At 43.0% G+C, this 19,864-nt stretch overlaps 1 protein-coding gene across 1 annotated transcript in view; it reads right to left on the bottom strand.

Annotated features, from left to right (window-relative positions):
- tln1 (talin 1) overlaps positions 1-18,571 on the bottom strand; it is a 98,415-nt gene extending 79,844 nt beyond the window's left edge. The window contains exons 1-10 of the mRNA XM_083639421.1: positions 18,428-18,571; positions 12,778-12,875; positions 10,138-10,267; positions 8,639-8,791; positions 7,975-8,117; positions 6,563-6,690; positions 6,351-6,411; positions 5,577-5,681; positions 3,500-3,655; positions 1,393-1,494 (exon numbers count right to left, since the gene is read on the bottom strand). Coding sequence (XP_083495547.1) covers positions 1,393-1,494; positions 3,500-3,655; positions 5,577-5,681; positions 6,351-6,411; positions 6,563-6,690; positions 7,975-8,117; positions 8,639-8,791; positions 10,138-10,267; positions 12,778-12,875; positions 18,428-18,557 — 1,206 coding nt within the window. The 5' untranslated portion in view covers positions 18,558-18,571. The remainder of the gene's footprint in view (positions 1-1,392; positions 1,495-3,499; positions 3,656-5,576; positions 5,682-6,350; positions 6,412-6,562; positions 6,691-7,974; positions 8,118-8,638; positions 8,792-10,137; positions 10,268-12,777; positions 12,876-18,427) is intronic.
- Between the last annotated feature and the right edge of the window lie 1,293 nt (positions 18,572-19,864).

Below are 19,864 nucleotides of genomic sequence, written 5' to 3'. Positions count from 1 at the left end.
CCATTCATACTGTAGTGTAGTCACTGTAGTGTATAGCCTTGGTCCCATATTTAGTTTAGTTTATTACTTTATTTGACAGCGACAGACGGTGCATATTAATAACGTTTCGGAAAATATGCCAGTTAGCCAAAACGGATCATTTTCCTCTGTAGTCCCTGGGCAGGCAATATAGTTGAAGGCACAGACGTTGGAAATAAATTGAGTTTTCAAAAATAACGCTCACTTCCGCGAGGAGAAACCCACGCGGAGTATAAAAGCTCCAAGCGTTTTCTCGCCAGGATTCCGTGTCTCTCATTTCTGTGCGACAGTCCATACTGTCCGTCTAGCAGAATTCACACTTCAGGCAATCTCCTCTAGTTGTTGCTCTAGTAGTTTGGCTGGTTTATAATGTGATCTAAGTATGGAGTGGTGGAGGAGCCATATTGTGTTATGTGTTGAATATGACTGCATTAGTTGACTGCATTTAGCTTAGTTTGTTCTTTTTCAAAATACTGCAATGATGGTATCCTTGTGGCTTCTTATCGTGCATTCCTTTATAACTGGGAACTGGTAATCTTACGACTTCAAAGGTCATGAGCTGGGACGGTGACGTCATCAGAGCTGGTATTTCCCATTCCAAACTCGTAGGAGCCTCAGCAGCCCCGACCTCAAAAATCCAAGATGGCTGCGCCGCTCAACAACAGTAGTTATAATCGTAGTAATGTTGTCACTTCTGTTTTGTTTGTGTCTCATTAAATCAGCTGTACACACAGCACTGCCTAACATCTATCTGTGTGGACATGAGGCTGCAGTGTTTGTATGCGCAAAATGCCGCAAAATGCCATGTTATCAACTGTTATTGCTAACAATGGCTAGCCTGGCTAGCAACTGGATCTGACCAATGAACAGTGAACTTCCCAGCTCAAGTTTTCTGCAAATGGAATGCTAACAAAACGGATGGGAAACGTCATTTAGCCTCCACATCCCAGTTATTTCGCGATAAAGGAATGCGCCATTATCTAGTTTTTTTTTAAATTGTTTGTTTATGCAGGGATTCTGCAGGGATTCTATTGGCTTTAGTGTGGTTTTATTAACGTGATGTGTGGATTCGTTGTATTCATGAACATTTTGCTGCATTAGTGGACAACCAGTTCCTCGTGAATTTGAAATTCACCAGATTGAACATTCCTTGCAACTTTCTTTTTATGTGTGCCGTGAAAGACAGATTTGGGTCAACAGTGATGCCAAGGTATTTCAACTCAGACACAATCTGTAGGTTTTTTCCCCTCCAGAGAATGTGAAGTCGGGATCTGGTGTTGAGGTTGGTCTTTTTGAAAAAGAAGAATATGCAGACTGTTTTTGTACCGTTAAGCTGAAGGCAGGATTAAACTAACTAGCCACGAGGGCCCTTACCTTCTTTAGGATGATGTCGATGTAGCCAGCGATCAGCTGAGCTATCTGCTCTCCCTCAGTGGTCTGCACGGAGTAGTAGCCATCTTGGTAGTCGCCAAAGTCCTAGCGGCAGAAGAGGTATGAGATTTGAGACATAAAGATACAGTTTTTGAGTGATCGTGATGTGATGAAAACATAGACACTCAAATCATCCATGTCGTCCAATAGACCTTTGGTCTAGGTCTCCCCGTTAACCAATGAATCCATGAAATCATGTCAATAGAAAAGCCACAGAACAAAGTTATGTCACAGCATAAAATATCAGAATGGGTAATAGTTCGTCGTTCGTAGTCAAAATTGGGTGTAGTTCGGTCATGAAAGACCTTGTTGTTAGCAGTTTTATGTAGGCACTATTTTCTTTCGCCGGAAACTACACCTAGGTAGCACCTAGCGGGTGTAGTTCGGTCGCAAGAAAATAGTTTCTACATGAAATTGCTAACTAATTTCTGGAAAGAGAGATTGCTGTTGAGTTTCTCAAAATGATTTTTTTATTTTGCGCTTTGAGCACCACAAGCTAAGTGCCATCCAGTTCCACTGATATTTGGGAGAGGGCAGACATCGCCGATATGTCCAAAACTAGCGAACTCACACCAAAACCATCTAGAGGGACAAACGGCACTACAGGTAAGAAGAAAAATATGATGTATTTTTGATTTTGGCGTGAACTGTCCCTTTAATAAAAATGCCTGCAGCGACTAGTCACTTAACTCAACTGTACATCACACGCTTCCTCAGTTTAGGCAGAGCCAATGCCAACCTGCTGTGATCAAAACAATTAAACATGACCTGCTTTCAAGACTGCCCTCCAACGTTTCACTGCTAAATTGTATGGTGACGTATGATCAACTAAACTGATATGTACAACTTCAACAATGAGCCTTTGAGATGTGACCACATCCTTGTTGCTGATGTTAGCCGTCAAGTGTGGGAACCTGCACTGAAACTAGCCACCGCTATTTACTTTGTGCTGTTCACACAGCGTCGCAGGTTAGCAACGGTGTTGCAACTTCTCACGTGGTGCGTCTTCATATTTCAAGTTTCAGTGCAGACAGAAGGATCCAGTTAGGACAAAGTAGTTAAGGCTGAGAAGATAAAGACATGCGATACCGAATTTGGAAACACTTCACATTAAGATGCACATATTCACCATTAACTAGTTGCTTATTAGCATGTATACTAGCAGCATGTTGGCTGTTTATTAGTAATTATTCATCGACAACATGGTTCATTAATCACACTTCATGTACAATAACTTCCTTACTTCATACTCAATAAGCAGTGATTAGAAGGTTATTGACAGAAAACTTAGTTAATGGCCTAGTAGTTGTAGATTATGATCATGCAGAATAGGGCAATAAAGAACAGCCAATATGCTACTAATATGCATGCTACAGTATGCTAGCATGCACTAATGCTAATGGTGAATGTGTGTTTATTTTTTTAACCCCACCCCCCCCCCCCCCAGATTGTTTTATCACATTTTCATCCCCCATTAGTGCTAACTTTAATTTATTTATCCTGGTTGCTGCTCCACCCTCTGCCCATCTGGGGAGAGCCGAAACTGGCTCCATGCTTCTTCCGAGGCATGGGCAGTAGCCAGCCGCTTCTTTTCACCTGACAGGGGAAGCTTCACCGGTAGGACATAGCACGTGGGAGGTTCACGCTATTCCAATGAGTTCCCCTCCCTCTGAACAGGCGCCCTGAACGACCAGAGGAGGAACCACTTCAGCGACCAGGATATTGCATCTTTTTGGTGTGGGATTCCTATATGAAGGAAACCCCCAGGGGGCACGGGGAGAACATGCAAACTCCACACAGAAAGGCCCTTTTGACGACCCCACCTGGGCAGTGGGGCACTCGAGGACATGCGGACGGGCACGCACTCCTTCAGCGCTCACAGCGTCCCAGGTGGGAATCGAACCCAGGACCTTCTAGCTGTGAGACGACAGCACTTACCACTGCGCCACCATGCCCCTAATGGTGAATATGCGTAACTGAATATAAAGTGCTACCCTGAATTCCAAAATGTTCCCCCTAAATAGAAAAGGGTCAGAAGTGTGGGACCCACCAGTGTGAAGCTCTTGGGCGAGGCGGCCCAGCGTTTGATGTTGGTCAGGTTCCACTCCTGGATCACCTCCTTGGTCCTCTCATCCACCCTCATCACGCTCTCCTTGGTGATGCCCAGCAGACGAGGCACCAGCTTGTTCTTGCCCTTCATCTTCTCCTGCAGAAGCAGGACGGTGGAGAAGTGAAGGATTAGCATTAGAGATGCACCGTGACACATCGGCACGTCATCCTCAAATATCGGCATCAGCCCGAAATGAACATTTCTGTCCGATGTGACACGCCGATATCATCCGAGCCTGTTTAAGTAGGAATCAATCTTACAGTTTTGTCTCAAAGAAAATGTTTCATAAATACAAAATATGACATGTTTTACTGTGTTGTTTTTCTATGTTGAAGTAGTTTTATTAGTTAACCCAGTGAATGTGTACATTTTGAAAAGCATTGTATTTGTGTCTGCATCTGCCAGTGGGTCACCATAAGAGTAGGCATAATAATGAGTGCGTTTACATGCACAGAGAACTGAGAATAATCCGGTAACTGGCAATAATTTGATTTCCGCGTTTACATGCACTTAGTAAATAGCGGGAACTCACCTCAAAGTGTCTGAGTGGACACTGACGGCAATGAATAAACCTGATGATTCAGCAGTAACCTAGGTGTGTTTATTGGATTTCTCATAAACTGATAAACGGACTTTATCCGTTAAAGGATGCCTTCTACATCTTGATAATCAGGTAACTCTAGAAATCCATTAATAAACGGTTTATTAGTGTGCATGTAAACGCACTCAATGTGTTAATTCCACTACAGGAGAGACTTGATGTTCTCTGATATTAGGTGGAAGAAATGCACACATATATTGGTATCGGCAATCAGCCAAAAGAGTTGGATATCGGCTAAAAAATACAATACAATTAAAAATACAATATCGTGCATCCTAAGAAAGTCTTAATTGATCGAGTTAGGCTCATTCTCTGTCAAATTCTTGAAGTCATGCATGTGATAAACAGCTATATAAATAAACAAACTTGAATCTGAAGATCTGACTCTCTCTCTCTTTTTTTTAAGCATGATTTCTTTTTTAACAACCTTTTCTAGGATAAAGAATGGAGATTCATTTTAAGGCCACTAGGGGGCGCCAAAAGATTGATCTTTACATGTTCTGGAAGCCCAGGCTAGATTGTTTTTGGAATAAAACACCCATATTTTATCATTCATATGCAACAGATTTGTCTGAAGTTCAAACACTTACTTTGTTTTGTGACTGAAGAAAAGATTGCCAAAGTATAATGGTATCATTAAATTCTCTTTGATGGGGAGTAATAACTAGTCTAAATCAAAGGGGGACATCAATTGACCCAGAAGGTACAGGGGAAAGTATCATGCAAATTGCCTGAAATGGTATAAACTGCTGTTAAACCCTGGGGATGAATGACAAGCACCGAATGATCATAATCATCACACTAAAATCAATTCTCATTGTTTTACTACCCGAGAAACAAAGCTCACTTGTAAGGACTTCTTCAGCATTACTCTCAAATCCCTCATTAAGATGCTGTCACACATCCCAGAAGCAGCAATGTCAAATCGTGATGGCGGTGACGACGGCAAGCGAGTCCTTTTGTTTGGACACAACACAATTCTGTCATCACCTGCGCTTCTAATAAGATTAATTGGTAACACTTTGTTTGGATAGTCCGCCTACAGAGAGTCTACAGAGTATTTCTAACATTTCAACAGCTTATTAACTGACATTCAACAATTCAGCTGTTTCACTTTCGTCTGTATTATGTCTGTTTGGTCTGTATGTAGCTAACAGTTAGCTTCCCGTTCCACACACCTGACTCATCTCCTGGAGCTACTAAATTATTCTGAGAATATCTAGGCATGTTCGTGAATTGTCACATTATATACTCTACTCTATGGATATTATGTTAAACATCTACAGACAAAGTGAAACAGTTGAATTGTTGAAATGTTACAAAATACTCTGTAGACTCTCTATAGGCGGACGATCCCAAGAAAGTGTGAGCGCTTCTCTCCTCAAAACAGGCATAGCCTACACTCTGAACCCTTACCTTGACAAGGAAGAATGACACGCCGTAGGTCTTGAGGGACCTGGCGAGTTTAACGTAGCTGACTTTGGCCTCGATCTCTGTCATGTTCTGGTAGTTTTTGTGTGCCTGCAGAGAGAAGAACAACGACGAATGCATTTCACACGTCCAATATAGCATCAGACACATTGTATTAAATCAACGCAGCAGAAAGACACAATGCTAACTCAAAGGCAATTATACCACACATACTGTAGGCTCAGGAGATGATCCAAAATCTTATATTGTGTTATTATCCCGCCAAAATATCGCAGCGTATAATATTATCATGGGGTGAGGGGTTGTTGTTGTTAATTGAATTTGAATTGAAAAATATAATTACACTGTATGTGAACCAACTTATTTAACCCGCCCCCACCCGCTGGACCCATTTTCAATATTATCTTTATTAAAATATTATTTTTTATTATGTTTCTATTGCTTCTATTGCTTATGTTCTGCTTCTTTACTATGCTCTACTTTTTGTTTCTTTCCAGCTTTTCCTCTTTTGTAAAGCACTTTGTAACATTGTTTTTGATGAGTGAACAAGTCAATTATTAAAAAAGTAAAAAAAAAAAAATCTTATTATTATTATTATTATATTATGTAACCTTACCAGATATTTTCAGTTAGTTTTCATTGAGTTGTTAGTTATTATTAAGCGCTTTTTATGATGTCTGCAAAGTGCTACATAAATTGAAATACAAATGAATAAGTTATTATATCTCCCTAATACACTGCCCAGTGTACAATTCTTACCTGGAAGATCCTTTTCTCTCCTTTGATCTTGATGTACTCTTTGGGAAGGAACTCTTTCAAACTAAGGAGAAAACGTTGTAAATGTAAATTATAAATTTATGTCACATGACCCTCGGGCCCATGTTTGGGAGAGAGCACAAAGACGATTTAAAAAAATAACTGTAAAAATAAGCAGATGAAGTCATGGTCCCAATATGAAATGCGGCGCTCACTCTAGGAATCCAAGTTTGTGTTTGGTCTCGTTGTGGTCGCCAAACTGGATCTGACACTGATAGCCGGCGAAGTCACAGGCCTTGTCGAAGGAGACTGGGTGCGAGCCGTTCAGAATGTCATCACGGGCCTGTACACACACACACACACACACACACATTTCTTTTTTTTATAATTTTTTTTTTTGTGACTACTGTATATTGACTGAAAATGTCATTCTAAAGTAAAGGTAAAGTCCCAAAGAGAAAACAGAAGTTGGCCATTGCACTCATAATATTAAGTCTGTATCCAAAAATCGAGGAGCTCTTTTTTCCGATCTAAAGGTGACCGCGCTTTCGCTGTCGGGGCCCCTAGATGCTGGAATTGGTCGGATTGAGTTGGACAATCAGATTTCAGTGTGAATGGCAACACCCAACTGGGGTGGGACGAACAAACCTTACTAATGGGGGACCCTGGGGCGTGTGGGTAGCCTAGAGGGAAAAGCACTCTCCTACCACCACGGAGACCCCGGGTTCGATTCCCGGCAGCGGTACTTCCGGCTGGGTCAGACGTTCCTACAGACACAATTGGCCATGTCTGCGGCGGGTGGGAAGCCGGTGGGGTATGACGAGTCCTGGTCGCTGCACTAGACGCCTCCTCTGGTTGGCCTGTTCAGAGGGGAGGGGAACTGGGGGGAATAGCGTGATCCCCCACGCGCTACATCCTGCCGGTGATACGCCTCGCTGTCAGGTGCAAAGAAGTGGCTGGCGACTGCACATGTGTCGGCGGAAGCACGTGCTAGTCTACAACTCTCCCCAGATCGGCAAAGGGGATGGAGCAACCAGGACAGCAGGGGGAATTGGACAAGTTAAAAAAAATGGGGGATGGGGGTGTGGTAGGGAGGAAACTTGGATAGTTTGAGGTCGGCGCCAATTTTGATCCAATCAGAGAAAAGTTGACATTTTCTGAGAAACGGAAGGTCCAATCGCGATGCCTCTAAAGGACTATATTTTTTCACCCCGAATCCAATGCTGCCATCCGCGAGTCATAGAGACTCGCCTACGTATCTCCGCAACTCTTACGGTTGCAGAGATACGTCCGCCCTGCCTGCAGGACTACAGGAGAGAGATAGAGGACAGTGGGGGGTTAGGGGTAAGTCACTGACCAAACACTCTATTTCAGTGATTGCTGTCAGAATATAGAGCCATTTAACACTTATTTGAACACAAAAACATCACTGAATGCAGCTTTAACCCATGTTGACTGACTTGGTATGAATTGACAAAAGAAGGTTTGCTTCAGGTAACCCTGGTCCGACCCGGGTCATTGCTATAAAAGTGGTATCAGCTGAATCTCTATGCATCCATCTCAGCCTACGGTGCCTCCAAAGGACCAAATACAAGTCAAGTGGATGTTTGTGGTTTGTATACTGTACCTGGACGTAGAGCAGGTTGAGCTGGACCGGGTCTCTGGAGTCCACGTTCTGGTCAGAGTAAAAGAACTTCCTCCTCAGCAGCAACATCTCCGTCTCCTCCACCCCCTGCTCCCTTAACGTCCTGCCATGGTCCAACCAGTTCACTGAGGACAAGAACACGTCTTTAACAACATCAATTCACTGTCGTCATTCTGAAGCCACCAGTGATTTTCAACTACCCCTAATTTAGTCCACATTGGACCGACAGACTCACATTTCATATGATTTTGTCTCTCTGACCCAAATCTGAGAAGATTTGTATTGTTAGATATGATTTTGTTACTGACTATCTGTATTGCAGGTAGAGAGAGAACAGTGAAACTATGTTCAAAACAGTCATTCTTCTACATGCTCTGTGTTAACTTCTTGTACTTTTACATTTTTATATTTTCTCCAACCTTCTACTTTCATGGTATCCAAACAGGTTGGTTGTCAGTATCTACTGTAGGACTAGGATGCTCTCTGTCAGTGGCAATCATACAGTATCTTTTGGCCTATGGCAAATAATGGTGGAAACTTTGAATTATGAATACAAGCACAACAATGAATGACCAAAGAGAGAGAGGGAGGGAGAGAGAGAGAGAGAGTATGAGGTGGTGTGTGTGTGTGTGTGTGTGTGTCGTACGCTCGTCGTCTGTGTGGAGCTTCTGCTTGAGCTTCTCCATCTTCTTGTCGTCTCTCAGCAGGGTCTTGTCTCTCTTCAGCGTGCCCGTGCTCTCCTCCTTCTTCTCCTCGCCCAGGTCTCGCACCAACGAATACTCGTCGTAGTTTGTGATGCCTGGCCCAGAAAGCGTTTACAGTAGACGTTTTACTTCTTCTCACCAAGAGTCGTGAAAGCAGTGTTAAGGATGAGTTTTTCCGTCAAATTCAAGGCAACATTTAGAAGCATGTCAGTCGAGTGGAATTCACTTCATGATTCCACACTGTGCATTGAAGATCAAGACAATGACACCATTTAATTAGGGACGGCACATATCGGTGCTGATAAATGATATAATGGGAAATTTAGATTTATCGGCTATTATCGGTATCTGCATTAATAAATCGGCTGTAATAATATCGATACAAAATGGAGTTGTTTACAAGGAAAACTCTGTTTACCTTTAAGAATAAAATGGCATAGGAGCCATCTAATAGCCCATGCCTCTTGTCATTGTGTTTTATCTGCAGACTAAACAGCCACAGGCTTTCAGTTCTATTCACCTCATTCGTGGACTTACGTTTCCCATGATTCTCAGTGGTTGCCGGTTGTCGACTTCCTGTTTAAAAAAATTTCACTAGCAAGGAGGTGCGCGTCAAAGAGTGGGAACGTTTGGCTTATTTTATCCGAAATGGCTAAAAATAGTAATGTTGTGTGGTTGCATAGCGGCGATATTTTACAAAAACGAGGTGAATGTCAATTCCTCCTGGAAATGGCTAAAAATAGTATGTGGTTGCATACTGTAGCGGCCGCTTTTGTTTTGAAGGATAAACGTCCAAACCGGTGTCATGCCGAGTTTTGCACCCCCGCCGAGAATTGCATCCCCACCACATTTTGGGGCTGTTTTAACTAAAAAACAGGGATGCAGATCTCGGCAGGTACAAACCGCAGAGACAATTATGATTATTTTCAGTCTCTTTCACTATGAACGGCCCTGGGCGGAAACAGGCAACTGGCAGCTGGAAACAGGGAGGGAGGGTGTCATGGAAGCGCCCACGGTCTCACCAGGAAACTCGTGACGTGAATAGAAGCTTTTATTTTTGTATTGAGTGATGCATGTGCCATCATGAGAATGCTATGAATAGGGAGGCGAAGTTGACATCATTTCTATCAACCACAAGATTGACTTGACCCTACAGAATATGGGTATCCGGCTTTGATTTTGAAATATGTTGTAGGAAGTATTGACACATCTCGCTTGGCTTAATTTCCCCAAAATCCGCTCAGTATTATTTACATGGACTACAAATTAATTACCAAAGTGTAGGTGTAAAAATCAGACTTCACACATTTAAACTAGAAGTCATTTTACAACTTTTTTTTTTTTTTTTTTTACAAATTCTGTCAATTCTGTGACTTAACAGTCCAGCATAACGAAAGTGATGGAGGTGAGTAAGCATGTTGAGATGAATGACAGAGCTGACCTATTCTGGCACAGATGGTCATGAGCATGTCGCTGACGATCTTTGAGTCGTCCACCATGACGGTCTTCACTGTGCCGTCCAGCATGCGGATCTTCAGAGGCCTCTGCTTCTTCTTGTACTCCAGAGTGTCCTGGTGGAGACAGCACGCATTTACACACTGTTAACACATCCATCTAGTCCTGCTAAAGTACTTCACAGTGTCCTGGTGGACACGGCATGCATTTATATACTGTTCACATCCATCTAGTCCTGCTAAAGTACTCCGGCATGCATTTATATACTGTTCACATCCATCTAGTCCTGCTAAAGTACTCCAGAGTGTCCTGGTGGATACAGCATGCATTTATATACTGTTCACATCCATCTAGTCCTGCTAAAGTACTCCACAGTGTCCTGGTGGATACAGCATGCATTTATATACTGTTCAAGTCAAGTCAAGTCAAGTCAACTTTATTTATATAGCACATTTACATACAGCGGCAGCCGAACCAAAGTGCTTCACAGGCGGGGAGTAAAGTGCACAGATGTAAATAAGTAAAGTGCAAAAATACTAATTGAGAGCAACATAATACAAAGTGCATATAAGATGACAATTAAAATCAAAAAGATAAAACAATAAGACAATAAAAGCAATAAAACGATAAATCGATAAATGCCAGGGACCTAACGATGGCTAAGTAGGGGGGAAAGCCAGGGAAAACAGGTGGGTTTTTAAGAGCGATTTAAAAACCTCCAGGGTCTGGGCAGCACGAACGTGTAGGGGGAGACTGTTCCAGAGTTTTGGGGCAGCTGCCGCAAAGGCTCTGTCCCCCCTAGTTTTTAGTTTGGTTCTGGGCACCACCAGCAGCGATAGGTCGGCCGATCGAAGAGCTCTGGAGGGGGTGTGGCGGTGCAGCAGCTCGGAAATGTAGGGAGGGGCCAGGCCATTGAGGGCTTTAAAAACGGTCAGGGATAATTTAAAATCAATGCGAAAGCGCACAGGCAGCCAGTGGAGCGAGGACAGGACTGGGGTGATGTGCTCGCGCTTTTTTGTCCTCGTAAGGAGGCGTGCAGCCGCGTTCTGAACGAGCTGTAGGCGGCGGAGCAAGGACTGATCAATCCCCACATAAAGTGCGTTGCAGTAGTCAATACGTGTGGTGACGAAGGCGTGAATAACCCTCTCCAGGTTTGCCTGGGAGAGGTAGGCCTTCGTCTTAGCCAGCAGCCGAAGGTGGTAAAAGCTGTTTTTAACTACTGAGTTGATCTGCTTGTCGAATTTAAAAGCGCTATCAAATATAACCCCAAGGTTCCTAACCGAGGTGGAAAGGTTAGAACCCAGGGGGCCGAGAGCATCGACAAGGGGGGCCGGGGTGGCACTGTTAAAAATGATGACCTCTGTCTTTTTTTCGTTAAGAGTGAGAAAGTTGTTGGACATCGTTGTTCACATCCATCTAGTCCTGCTAAAGTACTCCAGAGTGTCCTGGTGGATACAGCATGCATTTATATACTGTTCACATCCATCTAGTCCTGCTAAAGTACTCCAGAGTGTCCTGGTGGATACAGCATGCATTTATATACTGTTCACATCCATCTAGTCCTGCTAAAGTACTCTACAGTGTCCTGGTGGATACAGCATGCATTTATATACTGTTCACATCCATCTAGTCCTGCTAAAGTACTCCACAGTGTCCTGGTGGACACGGCATGCATTTATATACTGTTCACATCCATCTAGTCCTGCTAAAGTACTCCACAGTGTCCTGGTGGACACAGCATGCATTTATATACTGTTCACATCTAACTAGTCCTCCTAAAGTACTCCAGAGTGTCCTGGTGGATACAGCATGCATTTATATACTGTTCACATCTAACTAGTCCTCCTAAAGTACTCCAGAGTGTCCTGATGGTTCCAGCCTTAAAACTCTGCATATGAGGATTTTCTGAAAGTCAATGGAGAAATGAACGGGAAATTCACTTCCTGGAACTGGAGCCGCACAAAAGTGGGCGGTCACTGTTGAGCTCTATGCTGATGAGCAGTAATTTTGATTGCAGGAAGAAAATAAGTTTTCTGTCAACATGCATCTTTGCCAAGTTTTTCTACATTATGATTTTGGCTTCCATGCAACCACAGTGTTGCTATATTTCATGTTTTGTCATTTCATTCATTCATTTTATCTACATGCTAAATCCTTTTCAGTACTATAATATATAGTGATGACTCCCTCCCTCAAAGATAACAGTAGTAAATAAGATATATTGCACATTAAAACGTCAAAATCAAATGTACTTTTTTGTAAAGAAATAAAATAAAATAAATGCATCATCATCATCATCATCATCAAGATGCATCAAATACAAAGCATCAACATCACTGAATGGTCTTTCCTCAAAAGCAAAAGCAAATATTTGTCAGTGTCTCCATAAAGCACGGTGGCTGAAAGTATTATGTATGGAATGTGTTCATTTTCCACTCCAGCCTCCCCGTCATTTTATCTGATTTATTTGGAAGTATTTACACTACACCAACTATTCAGTCATGTTTCTGTGTGTGTGTGGGTGTGTGTGTGTGTGTGTGTGTGTGTGTGTGTGTGTGCGTGTGTGTGTGTGTGTGTGTGTGAGAGAGTGTGTGTGTGTGTGTGTGAGTGTGTGTGAGTGACTCACCCCATTCCTCAACATGTAGTAGTCCAGGGCCTTGCCTGCCTCCAGCCAAATGCCTTTTTTGGGGTCTTCATCAGACAGGAACAGGCCATAGTCATTGGCTGCAAAAGGCACCACAACGACCTTATTATTACCTTTGCTGCTAATCAGGTTGTAAGAACTTGTGTAACTAATGATTATTTTCATTATCTATTAATCTGGCGATTATCTTCATTATTGATTACTCGGTTGGTCTATAAAAGGTCGCAAAATGGTGAAACATGTCGATCGCTTTTTTCTCAAAGCCCAAGATGACATCCTCAAATGTGTTCTTAGTCCTGTCCTGACCAACCGTCCACAACTCCAACATCCTCAGTTTACAGTCACTGAAGAGGGTCTGTGCTTGGATCAATGTCTACTCTACACAGTATTTGCAGCATAGGAGCACTATGGAATAAGCCACGTCTCCTGGCATCTGAAGCTGTAGCCTTAGATCAAGTCCCCCGTAACCCATTGATACCTGATGCAGCATTTGCGTGTATATCCCTCATTTGTGTGTGTAGCCCTTTAAGACCACGCGGTTCGCGGTCTTAAAGGGATACACACACAAATGTTGCATCAGGTATCAATGGGTTAAAGGGATGTGCCAACGTTTTGGGAGATTCGCATATTTGCCATGATGGCCGACAGTAAATGGAGAATGTGGACGCATTTATCGTCACTGTGCGCACCCTACAAAGATCGCTACAGCGCTACTTACTGTAGCTTAGCGCTACAATGGTAGTGAGCGGTACTACAGCTGTCTACTCCCATTCAGTCGCCCAAATTACACATTCCAACGGCACCAGAAACACTCGCATGTACATGTTGTGACCACTGACCAAAAAAATATGGACAAAGCTATCCCATTCATTTTGGTCTCTCGTTTGGCGTTGATTCGTTGGCCGTCGCCATCTTGATTTTTCGTCAGCAGAGTGGGAGGGAATGGGTTGAGTCCTTCCGCAGATCACGTGAGATGAGGGTTTCCCAGAGCCGCAGCTCCGCCTGCTATTGGTCCGTGATTGGCAAGCTGCGCGATCACTGGACAGGCGATCTGTCAATCACCCCCTTTTCTAACATCTATTTTACTCTAAACGGGCGAGTTATATAAGATATGACCCCCCCACAGTTGTTATGAGAAGTTGAAATTAGCTATATAGACCAACATCGTGTTAAGGGCCAGGCTTTAAAGATGTTTAATTACTCTTACAAAGTGAGGCATTTTAACAGGAACGGGACTTCTGAGTCCTGCCTCAAGTGGCCATTCGAGGAATTACAGCTTAAACAAAGACTTCCGCATCTTCAGGGGAAAGGGGGTGGGCTTGCCCACTGGTTGTGACTCGTGTACTCATCACGCGATGAAATACTAATCCAAAGTTACCGGAAACGGTCATTTTCAAAGTAGTAGTAACTAACCGAGAGTAACTGAAGTTACTTCCTCGTTTGCCATGAGGCGCATGCACTGTGTGCAGTCATCAGTACAGCGCATGCGTCTCATGGCAAATGATGAAGTAGTAACTTCAGTTACTCTTGGTTAGTTTGGTTAATCTTTGTTAGTTCTGGGTGTGTGGATTTACTTCGAAAATGACCCTTTCCAGTACATTTGGATGATTATTTCATGGCGTGGTGAGTACTAGGGATGGGCATTTCTAGCAAAAACACTATTCGAAATTCGCTGGCCAAAGTCGACTTTTAATCGAAATTCAAAAAAAAAAAAAAATGTAAAAAAAAAAAAAGTTTTTTTTTTTTTTTTACATTTTTAATTTTTTTTACATTGACATTTTCTAAAATAAAAAACAGTTTTGACAATCATGAGTGGTTCATTAAATATTTAGTAGGCTCAGGTCTGAGTGCCAAAGGGGTGCCAAAGTCACCCCCTCTCCCTCTTCACGGGATTTCATCCGCCATTCATTTTTCCAGAAACCTTGCTTAAAATGCTTATAAAAATTGTTTTACTTGCTCAAACCAAGCGATTCGACTATACTTAGAATCAGGGGAGACAATGCAACATTTCACTAAAAAAATTTTTTTTTTTTTTTTTTTTTTCCCGACTTTCAATAATAAAAGTCGACCTCGATAATAACAACGATTATTCGAAAATTCGAAATTCGATGCCCATCCCTAGTGAGTACACGAGTCAGAACATGTACTTGTGAGTGTTTCTGGCGCTGTTGGAATCTGTATTTTGGGCGACTGAACAGGACCGATCATTACCATTGTAGCGCTAAGCTATTAGCAGTGAGGACTGTACCGCTGTTTGTAGGGCACGCAGAGTAGCGATAAAGGCATCCACATTCCCCATTTACTGTCAGCAATATGGAAAATAATAAATCTCCCAAAATGTTGGTGTATCTCTTTAACACAGAATTGAAAATGTGATTCCTTTGTCTTATTATGGAAGCCAAATTCCTGCCATTTAATAAAACAGACTCAAACAACTCAATTGTGAGTTTATTTCCCAGAATTCTGACTTTAAATCTCAGAATTATTACTTTTTTTTGTAAACTTCAAAGTTTGAAATTGGGTCATCTAAGACATGCAGAACAGTAGAAATAAGCGACAGAATTTGGGTGAGATGTTGATATCGGCGTCTCACTCTCTCACTGTCTCTTTGAAAGTGTAAAGTTCTTCACAGGTTGGGACACGTATGGGAGAGAGTTTCTGTCCAACTTGCACATAGTAGAAATAGCTTTTCGACAGGTCAGAAACTCTTCTGCTGACCCTGTAATCAACAGCACAAAGGCTGGACTTGCACAATCCTTCTTCTTTGCCCCGATTCCCTTCCCATCCCCTCCTGAATTCTGGATCAAATTCAGAACCTTGGTTGCAGGTTGCTAAGGTGCCCCCAGACCAGACCATGGTGCAACTCTACACTCAGCGAGGCTGGATTCAAATAATCCAAAAATATGTTCCTAACTGCTATTCTTAAGACTTTTCCTCGACCTCCCTGGAAAATGTCATGAGGTCAAGGTAAGATGTGCAGGTGAATTCATAAGGCAACCACAGTGCCAAGACAATCCCACTGCACTTATACTAGGCTAGTATGTACAGTAGGCTACACTAGGCTAGTATGTAGGCTACAGTATGCTAGGCTAGGTACGTACTGTAGTAGGCTACACTAGGCTAGGTACGTACAGTAGGCTACACCAGTGATACTCAACTGGCGGCCCACGGGCCACATGCGGCCCGCGGGCGCGCCCTGTGTGGCCCGCGATGGAATTGCACATGGAATTTTTACAGTGCACCTGAACGCAACATGCAAGATACCCGCTGAATAAGTGTCCAAATGTTCATGTCATTCTGGCCAATACTCCACTTCTGTTATAGCATTTCAGTCTGGAATATGGAATATCTTTCAATAATCTATGATTTAGCTGCTAAATTGTCAAATACTAGTCTGCTCGCTACCCAGGCACTTATGTATGTACTTATCCTAACTAACTTAACCTAAGTAACTATCCGGTGTGCACAACATTGTCAGACTAAACTCTGGCTGACACCCCAAAAACCTACAATCCGCTACAGAAAAATGTATATTGGTGGTTTATTAACTGGCCCCTGGCCTTCTATCATTTCACGGAAGTGGCCCCCGGGCAAAGCAAGTTGAGTATCCCTGGGCTACACTAGCCTAGGTATGTAGGCTACAGTAGGCTAGGCTAGGTACGTACTGTAGTAGGCTACACTAGGCTAGGTACGTACAGTAGGCTACACTAGGCTAGGTACGTACAGTAGGCTACACTAGGCTAGGTACGTACAGTAGGCTACACTAGGCTAGGTACGTACTGTAGGCTACACTAGGCTAGGTTTTTAAATCATAGATTATTGAAAGATATTCCATATTCCAGACTGAACTGCTATAACAGAAGTGGAGTATTGGCCAGAACGACATGAACATTTGGACACTTATTCAGCGGGTATCTTGCATGTTGCGTTCAGGTGCACTGTAAAAAAAAAAATTGCAATTCCATCGCGGGCCGCCAGTTGAGTATCACTGCTGTAGGCTACACTAGGCTAGGTATGTACAGTAGGCTAGGTATGTACAGTAGGCTAGGTACGTACTGTAGTAGGCTACACTAGGCTAGGTACATACTGTAGTAGGCCACAGGGGCCGGTTGCACAAAGCACCTTAAGTTAAGATTTCCCTTAGAGTCAGAGTTAAGGCGTCCATAAAATAAAATCGGTCGCACAAAACACCCTTTGTGCAACACCTTTGTGCAACCGGCCCCAGTAGGCTAGGTACGTACTGTAGTAGGCTACACTAGGCTAGGTACGTACTGTAGGCTACACTAGGCTAGGTACGTACTGTAGGCTACACTAGGCTAGGTACGTACTGTAGGCTACACTAGGCTACAGTGCATAACTACACTAGGCTAGGTACGTACTGCAGTAGGGTAAACTAGGCTAGGTATGTACAGTAGGCCACAGTAGGCTAGGTACATACTGTAGTAGGCTACACTATAGGCTAGGTACGCACAGTAGGCTACACTAGGTACATACTGTAGTAGGCTACACTATAGGCTAGGTACGTACTGTAGGCTACACTAGGCTAGGTACGTACTGTAGTAGGCTACACTATAGGCTAGGTACGCACAGTAGGCTACACTAGGTACATACTGTAGTAGGCTACACTATAGGCTAGGTACACACAGTAGGCTACACTAGGCTAGGTACGTACTGTAGTAGGCTACACTATAGGCTAGGTACGCACAGTAGGCTACACTAGGTACATACTGTAGTAGGCTACACTATAGGCTAGGTACGCACAGTAGGCTACACTAGGTACATACTGTAGTAGGCTACACTATAGGCTAGGTACACACAGTAGGCTACACTAGGCTATGCCAGGCTCAAAACGCCACTGAGACACTGGCTAACTAAGTCACACTCTTTTCAATGGTGAAACCATTTCCTGCTCAGTTGCTGATAAAATAGTGTCTTTCTGCTTTAGCAAGCTAATCAAGCTAATCGGCCGAATTATGCCATCGCTTTGCTTTTGCAAGGCATTGTGGGACGGCATTATGGACTTTCCTTTGGTAAAGGATGGTCCACTGTATCCTATTGTATGTTAAAGGAGCTAAGCAAGGAAGCATTGAAGCTCCTTTCCTTAGCGTTTAGACGATTCAAACAGCTCTCATCATGGCTGCCACTGATGTACTTCCGGGTCATTTCACTCAGTCTGGAACATTCCTAACCCAAAAAGAGAATTTGAACCCAGCCTTGGACCCTTGTATCGCATCTCCCTCTCCCTCCCTTATTAAGTAAATAATAAATAAATAAATCCTTTTCTACTATTTTACAGGCACCCATCTATTTCACATCGATTGCTACTGTTTCCTCCACCACCCTAATGTGTTCATATGTGCATGTTTCTATTATGATAACTCCTATTAGTACTACTTCTAGTACTTATTTCATCACTTTCATTTTTTTATAACTTAGTTTTATAGATTATACACACACACACACACACACACACACACACACACACACACACACACACACACATCTATATAATATATATATATATATATACTGTATATATATATATATACACACATACATACACAGTATATATAAAGGATATTCTGAAAGCTTTGTCTCTTTCTAAAATGCATGGCAATAGAGGGAGACTCACGCTGGCCGAGCTGCGCCTCAGGGACCCTCTCCCTGATGATGCGACAGGCGTCATACACCATGGTGGAGGGCTCAAACTGCATGGTCTTCACCACGTTCCCCACGCCCATCTTTAATGACAGAGCCACCATGATCGCCGCTCGTCTGATCCACTCAACTCACACCTAGAAGAACACACAGAAGAAAGGCCGCTTAGACAGCACCACACACTTCCTGTAATGGGAGATATATACAAACATGTTTTAGGCAATTCAATCCTGAGCTATTTGAGAAATAACAGCATTGCGTGGTCAACATCCAAACAAGATTATTATAGTTAAAGACCCCCTAAAGTAAAAAAATCTGTGTTTCTTCTGGTTCCTTCAGTTGGATGTTTCAGAATCAGAATCAGGATCAGAATCACTTTCGCCAAATGCATCACAAGGATACACAGGAATTCATTCTGGCGTAACAGCACAGCTCAAACGAGACAAAAAACACAGACAGCACACATGTCAAAAACACACTCAGGACATGATAAAAACTATACGTGGTCCAGAATGGCAAGGTGTATTTAAAAGTACGATTAAAACAACTACCCAACTAATTTAAACAAGGCCAGGTCGAAACCTGGCATAGGCCCATGTGCTGCTAATTTGAGTGGGAAGAGGGAGAGGATTTGCTAGTGTAACAGACTGTTCTGTATCTGTTAATGTCTACTCTTATTGTGAAGTCCGGAAGAGGAAGTGGACTGTTGGTTCACTCTCTCTAGCTCTCTCGCCCCTGACCAAGAAGAAGTGGCAGCAGCTTCCAACAACAAGCGGTCTCTGACTCCTTATTTCAACACATGAACAATATATAAAGAACCCAAAACGCAAAAAAAGTTACATTGGTGGCAGCGGTGGTCGAAGGTGACGCCAGCGGTGGTCGTCTCTGACCCACAATTTTTATTTATTTGAACGTGTTGGACCGTGGTGAGCACTGTTTGGTTAGCTTAGCTGTGTAGTGGCTACAGTTAACTGGCCGGACGAATCACACTTTATTATTACGGTATTCTTTTCAGGTCAGTAAAACGTCACCAAGCACCTTGATACAACAATAGCACTTAAAAGAGGTTGTGAAGGGAGGGATTGGACTCTGTGAACAGAGCTGTGAAGTGTGAAGGGAGGGGCAGTGGTTGTGTAAAGGCCCAATTATACTCAACATTAAAGAGGGAGACGGAGACGGACAGAGCCTTCTGTCCGTACTCTGCGTTCATTTCGTCCGTTTTCTGTCCGTCATCTGAAAGCTTACGGATACGCATGAAACGGAGGAAAATCACACACACACTCATGCATTTGACTCTCTACTGCCCACTGGTGGATGTATTACTTAACATGATACCAACGTGAAAGACGCATGGAAGTATGTGGACAGTGACGATTACACCGTTTGAAACGGATGCCCTTATTTACGGATG

This window comes from Poromitra crassiceps (assembly GCF_964638095.1).
Source record: "Poromitra crassiceps genome assembly, chromosome: 6".
In the NCBI taxonomy this organism is placed as follows: Eukaryota; Metazoa; Chordata; class Actinopteri; order Beryciformes; family Melamphaidae; genus Poromitra; species Poromitra crassiceps.
Note: the sequence above shows the minus strand (reverse complement) of the source record. Positions and strands in the feature narration are given on the sequence as shown.